A 10,338-nucleotide genomic window follows, 5' to 3' on the forward strand; every position below is an offset into this window, starting at 1 on the left:
GAAATGATCAGTAACTTTAATGACCATTTCAAAAATAAATTAATATTCACCGATCAAAATAAACTCCACTCTGTCAATTATTTTTCACTGATCAAAATGCTAATCCATCGGGTGATCTGTCTCTGTTTAGTGATTCATGAAAAATTAGCCATCGTTTGTCCACTCCATCAAAAACATAACTAAATAGTCTATGTATGCATATGAGACTGATCAAATCGGAGTGTACAAAGACTATTTACCTCCACCGCAGCACTAGGGTTCAGCCTCATCGGCGGACTAGATTTTTCACAAGTTTCCGGCCGTGCCTTGAGTACCTGTTGCCTGCCTCTCCCTGCACGGCTGATCGGAGCATCCCCTTCATCCTCATCATCTTCGTCGTCTAACAACGGAAAGGTCCAATCTTTGTCTTCATCTTCCATCTTTGATATTTGTTAATTTCGTTTCAGTGTTCACAATTTTTGATACCTTAATTTGTAAGCATTTGTTGAAGCTTAAATCCATATATATAGTTCTTTACTCCAAATTAGTATTTATTCTTGGTGTTTTATATTCTTGGGGTTTTTGTCTCAAATTGTTGATTGAAATTCCTCATAGATATCTGATGAATTAGAAATTTATATTAGAATTAAGATTTTTGTTTTGTTTAGAATATATAGATGTTGTTGTGGAACAGAAGAAATTTTCCTTTTTCTTTCTTTTCCTTTCATTGTTGCTGCCTTTAATTTAATCTTTTGTTCTATGCATTTGATGTTATAACTACATTGATTTTTCAATCTGCCTTTCTGAAGAGAGAAAAAGTTAATGGCTTTTCATCATATTTCTCTCTTTTTACTCCGGCGGCATTTTAGTGTATTTGTTTAGAAATTTTTTTTATAAAGACGATAAACTAATATCTATATAGAATTTATGAAAATATACATATGATAAAACGATCATTTTCCAAATCAAAAAAATGTTCAAAAGCTTATCATTTAAATTGCTCTTTGTGAATGCATGGTTGGCAGAGAATGGACTTCTTGAGCAGCATCACTGTTGTGATTCTTGATCATGCATGGGCTCCAGTTAGACGCCACTGTGGTTACCTTATGTCCTACAAAAGCAAAATTGAGAAATTGAAGACAAAATTTGATGAACTAGATGATCTTCGGAAGGAAGTTCAAGAAAAGGTTGATGCAGCGAAACTTGAAAGAGTTGAAGATGCCAAAAGTGTAGTTCAAACTTGGTTGAGAACTGTGGACAGAATGGAAAAACGAGGTGAAGAAAATCAATGATGAAGCTTCGGTAATCTCCAACAGTTGCTTTTCTAAACATAAATTTACACTATAAACTTGGAAGAGAAGCGGCTAATCTTGCAGTGGCCATTGATGATCTCACAAAAAAAAGCAAGTTTGAGAGTGTGTCTCACAAGTGCCCACCCCCAAGCACTACAGATTCACTGTTGTTTAATGAAGATTATGTGATTTTCAGTTCAAGGAAGTCACGCGTGAAGAAAATACTTTGAATCACTGAAGGATGAAGCTGTGCATTCAATTGGGCTTTGGGGCATGGGAGGAGTGGGAAAGACAACATTAGTTAAAGACATTGCGAAGCAAGCCAAGGAGCAGAGCTTGTTTGGTGAGGTGGTGATGGTGACCATATCACAAAACATAGATCTAAAGAGAATTCAAACTGTCATAGCAGAGAGTTTGGGTTTGGATCTCAACGAAGATAGTGTAGAGGTAAGAGCTGTCAAGCTTGCAGACAGATTAACAGATACAGAAAACAAAGTACTGGTGATATTAGATGATTTATGGGAAAAGTTGGATCTGTCAAAAGTTATGATTCCACGTTCACAGATGGGTACCACTTGCAAAGTGGTGATAACAACAAGAAACAAAGATGTCTGTGAAAGAATGAGCTGCCAAGAGATAGTTGAGTTGAAGAAATTATCAGATGAAGAATCTTGGAGTCTATTCAGGAGTAGAGCAGGGGATGCAGTGGAGTCTCGCACAATGAGGGAATTGGCACGGAATGTGGCCAGAGAGTGTGATGGTCTGCCTCTGGCACTGGTGGTTCTTGGCGCAGCACTAAAGGGTAAGAGACCTGAGATTTGGAATACAGTGTTGAAGCAGCTAAAGCTGTCGAGGGAGGTGGATCTCCTTGGTGTGAGTAAAGAAGTTTTTCAATCCATCAAACTAAGTTTCGATTTCTTGGAGAGTGAGGCAACCGAGTCTTGTTTCCTGCACTGTTGTCTCTACCCAGAAGATTGGGATATTCCTAACGAAGAACTGATGCATATGATGGTAGGAGGGGGCCTCTTAATTGGTGTTGAAACTCTGAACGATGCTCAGGGTAGGGTGGATTTACTGCTTGACCAACTTAAAGCTCGTGGTTTGCTTCTTCAAGGTTCATCTGAAAGCTGTGTAAGCATGCATGATGTTGTTAGAGATGTGGCGATACATATCAGTGAGAAAGATCATGTGTTCTATGTAAGAGCTGGGCAAAGCTGGGAAAAGTGGCCAAGAACTGTTGAAAGTGAGATGAGAAATTGCCGACGGCTTTCACTGATGAACAATGATATCAAAGATCTTCCTCCTAATCCAATGGAGTATCCAAAACTTGAGACGTTGATCTTGAGAGACAATGCATGGTTAGCAAGCATCCCAGAAATGTTCTTCCAACATATGGGATGTCTGATGGTTCTTGACTTGAGTTCTACCAGAATTAAATCTCTACCGAAATCAGTCTCTTGTCTCACTAATCTCAAAGTATTAAACCTTAGAAATTGTCATTATCTGAAAGATATTTCTCACATTAATGGGTTGAAGGTGCTTGAAATGCTTATTCTGAAAGGTTCTCCGGTGTCCATTGCTCCAGAAGGTGTAGGATGGACACAAAATCTGAGATTTGTTGATTTGAATTATTCAATGAATGATTATTTTTCCAAGGGATTCCCAAGATTTCACAGGCTAGAACAATTGTTCATGGACAAGTTTGCAGGTAGCTTTCGAGAGTTGATCATAAGTTTGAGGCATCTAACTCACCTATTTATCGAAGAAGTGGTGGACTTAGATGATCCCTTATCACATGAACTAGTCTCACCAGGTTCTTGGCCTGATCGACTTCTAAAATTCAGTCTTTCTTTTGTCGAAAGTCAGCCATGGCATTTTTTTCTTTCCAAGGATAGAAGAGGGTTGAAACTGATGGGAACCAAGCCCTTGGCTGTTTGGGTCAAGAGATTACTTGAAACAACAAGACAGTTGGTATTAGTAGAATTCCAGGAAACTGAACTGATTTCCATCAACAGCGATATCCCACCTCTCGTGTTCTCAAGTTTGGAGTATCTTGAAGTTGTCAACTCGCCAAAGTTGACCAAATTGTCAGGTGATGAGTTATCATTGCATGAAGAAATCCCACTCAGCCAACTAAAACTAATGTTCATAGGCAATTGTCCCAGGTTGACCAAGTTAATACCATCGAGACTTTGCCAGCGGAGTATGCAGAAACTATTGAGACTAGAAGTTAAGGATTGCCCTATGATGTTGGAACTGTTCCCATGTGATGAAGGAGCCCACGACATAACTGAATTGCTGCCATGGCTATGGTGTCTTGTTTTAAAAGGCCTACAGCGTCTACAGAATGTATTACAACCATTCCAACGTCTACCAAACTTAAAGGAATTTTATATCCATAATAATTGTGGAGTGAGATATGTAGTTTCATCTAAGATGGAGACTGTGACAATGGCAGATCCTTTTCCAGCACTAGAGAATCTTGAGATCATAAATTGCCAAGAGATGAGTGAGATGATCTCTCCCCCTGCTTCTTTGCAAGCCCCGTGCTTCTTCCAGAGACTTAGAGAACTCCATATCGAGTCATGTCCAAGACTAACGCATCTTTTCTCATACAAGCAAGCAATAAGCATGCAACATTTGAGTGATCTTTATATAAGAGATTGTGCTGCATTGGAGGCTGTGGTGATTTCCATGGAAAATAAAGAGGAAGCATTTGCAAGCACATCCACATTTGTTGTTGATCATGAATCTTATAATAGCCCTTTCCCTAATTTGACAAGACTCTTTCCTGTATGATTTGCCTCAGCTCACTGCCATCCATCACTCTGCAGCACTGCCCATTGACTGGTTATATCTTGAGCGTTCCTGGGTACTGCAATGCCCAAAACTACAGCATCCATTGTTCGGACCCCATACACCTGCCCATGAACAAATGGTAGACCCAAGGTAAGAGCATCAACATCCGCTCATCTCTATATTTGCTAAAATTCCATGTATTCATCTGATTTCCTTCTGCATTTAGATCATAGTGACAATTTTGTGTGAAGAAAAGAAAAAAACAATGCTAGTTTTAACCATTTTGGACCTCATTGATGATGAAAGGTCAGATTTGATTCATGTGAAGTGACTAATTACTTTTATCATTTTCTGACCTGTACGCTGTACTTTGATGTACATTAATTACTAATGTTGTATTTTTCTTTTTTATTTTATTTATGTTTTCATTTTATACTTTCATATTGAATACTTACGGGGAAATCAAAAACAGGGCAATTATTAATCATAAAATGTTTTAAATAATTTGCTGGCTCGTAAGTATCACAGCAATAATTTCATATTGAATGCCTCAGTGATGGAGAGGAAGACGAGACAGATGATGCGGAAGGAGAAGAAGAAAAGGGAGGTGATTTAGAACCCAATTGGTAGCTTGAAGGATAAAGGCCACTTTCAGTACGTGATTGATTAGCATAACTCTTTCGAATTGCATGGTTTTGAGCTTTGACAGTCTCAGTGCCTTCTCAATTTCAAGTTGATGCTTATAACCATTCCTTGATGTCTAGGTAGCTGTGCACCTTCACAAAGTTGGAAATCACTTATTAGTAACTAAAACAGGCAGCTGATTTAGATATATATTACAGTGCAGTAGAAATCATAGAATCAAACAGAAGACACAAAATTGTTTTTAGCATCAAACCAGTTAACAATAAGATTCAATAGAAATCTTTCTCACCAAACAACAACCTGAAAAAGATTCTCTACAAAACTTCTGTTCCATAAAACAGTATTTAGCATTCTAGATCTAATACCCTCCTTTTCATTATAGTTCATAGAGCTCACTGTCTAAGAGTGTCCTTAGATGCTGCAATTATTCCCACACATTGCTGGGATTGTGCAGAATTTGCAAGGCCTTGGAAACTTCAACAGCTTACGAGCTCTGCATGTTGTTTCTTGTCCAAAAATGGCATTCACCTTGTTAAAACATACAGGTGGAATGTAACAACTAGAAAAACTACATGCAAAAGACAGCGCTGCATTGGAGAGAATTGTGGTTTATGAAGTAGAAGAAGCAGATGAAATGCTTGTTTCCTCTATTGAAGAAGCTTTTGTTAATAATAAGCTTGTCTGAACTCACTGCATTACTCACAGAGACAGTGGGGTGGGAGTGGCCATCTCTGGAATATCTTGAGCACAGGCTATGCACTAAGATTATGCAGACTCCGCTGCTTGGTTCCTTGACATCTGAAAGAATTGGAATGCTTGTAAATGGAGGCAATCTTGATCAGAAAGGCAATCCATTAGTGACTTTCGGATTATGTATTGTTTCAAATTTCTGCTGGTGTTTGGCTACTGATTGTTCATTTGGTTTGTTTGTGTGTGTGTTCTGCTGCTTTGGATAAAAAGGTTTCTGTTACTGGTTCTATTTGTTTGGGGGATTTGGATTAAACTCTATTGTAATGTATTGTTTGTAATTTTATAATTGTTTGGGACGAATAAGATGTTGAAATAAAAAGAATTTGACTAAAATTGTTGTGGTGTTAATTTAATGTACCATATAGAATAAATGTATCGAGGGTGCACTGTATTGATTTATACATTATAAACTAAAACATGAAGAAGGTAAGTCGGGTCCTCATTAGAACTTTTTACAAGTGGTGAGAGTTCGAATCATGGGTGAGGATATATTTTTGGGAGAGTGAGTAGTGGTTGTGTGTGGGTGATCCTAGTGCCTATGTGTGCACTGGTCTCGTTTCCACTTTCTCCATCGGGGTTTGTGCATGTTCATGTTTTTTTTAGCAAAAAAGGCATGACACCCATCAATCTCAAAGGCCATTCTGCAGAATACTCATTGATGGAGTAAAAATACTGCAGTTTTAGGCAGCAAATAGACCCTGCAATTCAGCTAAGCAACAATTCATCCCATCAAGTTGGGAACACTACAATGAAACTAATCAAGAATATCAAGCAATGCGCTTGGTCATCATTCATTGTCTTGTTTTAAGAATATGAATCAACTTTATTTTTGCCAGCATGATGTGCTACTATTCAAACATTCTAGCTAGAGAAATTGTCAATTTTCATACCTTGGAGGCAACATTACCCAACCCTTTCATCACTTCAAGATACAAAATGTAAAAGTGTAGGAGACCAATATATTTCTGTGAATACTCTTGTGAAAACTTCTCTTGGTTGTTTGAAAGATACTTAGTTCAAGAACTAATGCTGCATTCAACAATCAAACCATATAATCAAAACAAAAAATGCAATACATTACTAGGAATACTTTCTATGATTTAGATAGCAATGAAAAAACTATCAAATCTTAGACAGGATGAGGCCTGGAAAGCATAAACCTTGTAGTGTATTTGATGGGCAAATTTGTCCATTCCCAAAAACAATGGCAAGCATTTCTACTATTTGATTTCTGCAATCAAATTATATGTCAAAAGGCAAAACTCATCAAAGGTAAGTATGACAACTCATATGAGATAATAAAGATTTGACCAGGCTTAATCACAAGGCTCCAATTCCTGATTTCATAGACATAGCAAACACAAAACACTCCATCAAAATGAGCATTACAATTCAAGGCCTTTGTGTGTCCAAAACAAGCATTCAAGTCATACAGGTTAATGCTTCATGACAAACCCATCAATTTTATTTCCAAAATTCCAATTCATTCACCACAACCAAGATGACTTTATAAAAAAACCTTGGGCCATTCATTCAAGTAATCAAACAAAAACTTCATCTATATGCTACATTAGAATGAACAAACTAGCAAAGAACATCCAATAACTCTGAAGTAATCACATTTCATGCTCTTTGACATCTAGTAACTTCATTCTGCAATTCATCTATGATAAAATTTTCTCTCTTTTTCTCTAGGTCTTAGTTCATGCTAATGATCAAAATCGACGCATATATGATAAACTTCAACAATTACACTACAAGAAAGTTACTATTTAAAGACCAAATATTAGAAATGTAATTTATTCTGTTTGTAATTGTAACAGATTAGCAATGGAATAACGATCGTTTCAAATATGATTTTAATAACAACAGCTTCCAAACGACCATTTAAAAATATGACTTATTAAAATATTAAAAAAGATCCATTCCTAATCCGTTAATAATAGAAAGGGACTAGAAACGGATTTAAAAACTAGTATGTTATTTAAATATTATTAGATATTAGAAAATATCCGTATCTAGTAGAAAAGGACTAGAAATGGATTTAAAAATTAAAATTTTATTTATATATTATTAAATATTAGAAAAGATTCGTTCCTAATCCGTTTCTAATAAAAAGGGTCTAGAAACGAATTTAAAAATTAATATGTTATTTAAATATTATTAGATATTAGAAAATATCCGTTCCAAATCCGTATTTAATAGAAAGGACTGAAAACGGATTAAAAAACTAATATTTTATTTACATATTATTAAATATTAGAAATGATCTGTTCCTAATCCGTTTCTAATAGAAAGGGACTAGAAACCGATTTAAAAATTAATATGTCATTTAAATATTAGAAAATATCCAGTTCATAATCTGTTTCTAATAGAAAGGGCCTAGATTAAAAAACTAATATTTTATTTACATATTATTAAATATTAGAAAATATTCGTTCCAAATCCGTTTCCAATAGAAAAGGACTATAAACAAATTCAAAAATTAATATTTTATTTACATATTGTTAAATATTTGAAAAGATTCGTTCCTAATCCATTTCGAATAGAGAGGGACTAGAAATGGATTAAAAAACTAATATTTTATTTACATATTATTAAATATTAGAAAAACCGTTCATAATCCGTTTCTAATCCGTTTCTAATAGAAAGAGACTAGAAACAAATTTAAAAATTAATATGTTGTTTAAATATTATTAAATATTAGAAAATATTCGTTCATAATCAGTTTCTAATAGAAAAGGACTATAAACGGATTAAAAAACTAACATTTTATTTACATATTATTAAATATTAGAAAAAATCCGTTTATAATCCATTCATAATAGAAAGGGACTAGAAATGGATTTAAAAATTAACATTTTATTTAAACATTAGAAAAAATCCAGGACTAGAAACGGATTTAAAAATTAACATTTTATTTTTTTATAATCATTAAATAAAATAAATATATGAATATAATGATAACCATTAAATAATTGGCAATTTAAATGAATATATTGTTATTATTCATTTCTAGTTAATTTCATGCCATGATTTACCTGAAAAAAACAAAAAAATAAGAAAAATAACAATTGTTATTATTCATTTCTAGTTAATTTCATGCTATGTATGTTTGTTTATGTTAAACTACAGAAATTTTTTGTATGGGATGAGTCAATGTCATTTGTATTAAGATGGCATGGCAATGTAAAGCTGCAAAACTATATATAACATTGATGTGTAGTTTGAGAAAGGGGAAAGAAAAATCAATGCATGCGTTTGACTTTGCATGGAAAACATGGACCGAGGCATGGAATTCGCCGAAATTTAAAACTAGGTGTGAGAAAACTACTTCAAACTGACTCACTGAGATTGCAGGACCTGGATTTGGTATATCCTGACACATAGGAGGCTCCATTTCTCATGCTTCTCATGCGGATAGATTAATGATTTGTTTAATATTTGTATAAACGTGTTTTAAAATTATAAAGAATTAGTTTAGTGCTAATTGTAACAAAATTCAATTTGTTGTATTATTCTAATGATCGAGGCTTGGACGTGATCTTCGCCCTTTTGAGCTTTTTGAAGTGACTCATACAAAGAAGGGTATCTCCATGCTTGTTGATGGACATGCTTAATCTATTAAGGTAAGAAAAATAATTTTTTGTGGGTTTTCAATTATAGACTTTGTCTGCAATGTTTTGTGAGTTTATATTTAGTTGTTTTGAGAATAATATTTAGAGCTTGTGGAGCAGGCATCTCAAACACAAGAAGGGCATGACGAGCTTCCTATTGGGGATGAAAACAACTCTATACTATGAGGCTGTTGGGGAGGAAAGAAAAGTCGGGTTTATGGAATAAGGTCCCAAGCGTGTATCTTTTATCTATAGTTATCTTCAAGTTTGTCCACAGGTTCATCATCTGAGACACTATAGCCTGAGGTTAGAGATTTGCGTCAAACTCTTACTCAAGTCTAAGATCGTGAGGAGAGGCTTCAACAGACTCTTAATCAAGTCCTAGATTGTGAGGAGAGGCTACAACAAAGTTTGCTTGAAATGAAAGAGGAGAGGGACCAATATCGTGAGGAGATGATACGCCAAAAGAAAGGAAATGATGATGAGTTTTGAGAAGAGGATTCTTCAGCAGTCGCAGTTACCACACAGGACTCACAATCATTGACTGATGATCATGATGTTGACTTATAGTTGTATTTGTCGTATATTTATTTTTTTGTGTTGAACATATATACGTAAACATTTTTTTTTGTATTAATTGATGAATTTATCTTATTTATTGGTATTCTAGGTTTTAAAAAAAATTAGCGATTTAATTTTTATTTTATTTTATTTTACTTGAATGCTAGAAACGGATTAGAAATGGATTTATTTGTTTCAATATTATTTTTTAATTTAAAAAAATTTTAGAAATGGATTAGGAACAAAAAAAAACTTTTATTTCTAATGAAGCGGAACAAAAATAAAACAAAAATAAATTGGTTTTTAAATTCGAAACCAAATTACAACGGAATTTAGAAACGGATTGGCAACATACATCATTCCGTTTTAAATTTTCAAAAGTTAGAAACATATTTGTTTCCATTTCTATTCTGTTTCTAAAGTTAGAAATGGAACATTTTCCCCATTTCGGGAGTTTCGAAACAGATAAATTCCATTTCTAATTCGTTGCTAAACTGAATTAGCAACGCATTAAAAACGAAAAATACTGTTTCTAAACAATAATTTTCTTGTTATGTTAATTTACATATTGCACAAATGAAGAAAGAAAAAAAAGACATCCAAGTACTTCAAAGCACTCAAATTTCATTCTCTTCAATATTCAATAACTTTATTCTCCACTTCATTTGCAACAAAATTTTCATTTTTTTCTTTGT

The 10,338-nt window shown here is 34.3% G+C and overlaps 1 protein-coding gene across 3 annotated transcripts; it reads left to right on the forward strand.

Annotated features, from left to right (window-relative positions):
* Positions 1 to 220: 220 nt before the first annotated feature.
* Positions 221 to 5,790, forward strand: LOC120263600 (probable disease resistance protein At4g27220). Of its 3 annotated transcripts, none has more exons than XR_005537112.1 (3): positions 221 to 393; positions 1,005 to 4,220; positions 4,625 to 5,790. XR_005537112.1 is itself a non-coding variant. In XM_039271563.1 (3 exons), exons 2-3 carry the CDS (start codon positions 1,545 to 1,547, stop codon positions 3,439 to 3,441), a joined length of 1,824 nt encoding a protein of 607 aa, XP_039127497.1. In that variant the 5' UTR covers positions 221 to 393; positions 1,005 to 1,544; the 3' UTR covers positions 3,442 to 3,506. The 3 variants fall into 3 exon arrangements, 2 of the variants coding, with proteins under 2 accessions (XP_039127497.1, XP_039127496.1); XM_039271563.1 differs by lacking the exon at positions 4,625 to 5,790 and having other exon boundaries at positions 1,005 to 3,363; positions 3,437 to 3,506; XM_039271562.1 differs by lacking the exon at positions 4,625 to 5,790 and having other exon boundaries at positions 1,005 to 4,426.
* The last annotated feature ends 4,548 nt before the right edge of the window (positions 5,791 to 10,338 follow it).

The sequence above is a fragment of the Dioscorea cayenensis genome, chromosome 6 (genome assembly GCF_009730915.1).
Source record: "Dioscorea cayenensis subsp. rotundata cultivar TDr96_F1 chromosome 6, TDr96_F1_v2_PseudoChromosome.rev07_lg8_w22 25.fasta, whole genome shotgun sequence".
Taxonomy (NCBI): Eukaryota; Viridiplantae; Streptophyta; class Magnoliopsida; order Dioscoreales; family Dioscoreaceae; genus Dioscorea; species Dioscorea cayenensis.

Excerpts from the sequence above, each read along its gene's own strand:
- LOC120263600 (XM_039271562.1), top strand. The coding sequence starts at position 1,545 with ATGGGAGGAGTGGGAAAGACAACATTAGTTAAAGACATTGCGAAGCAA.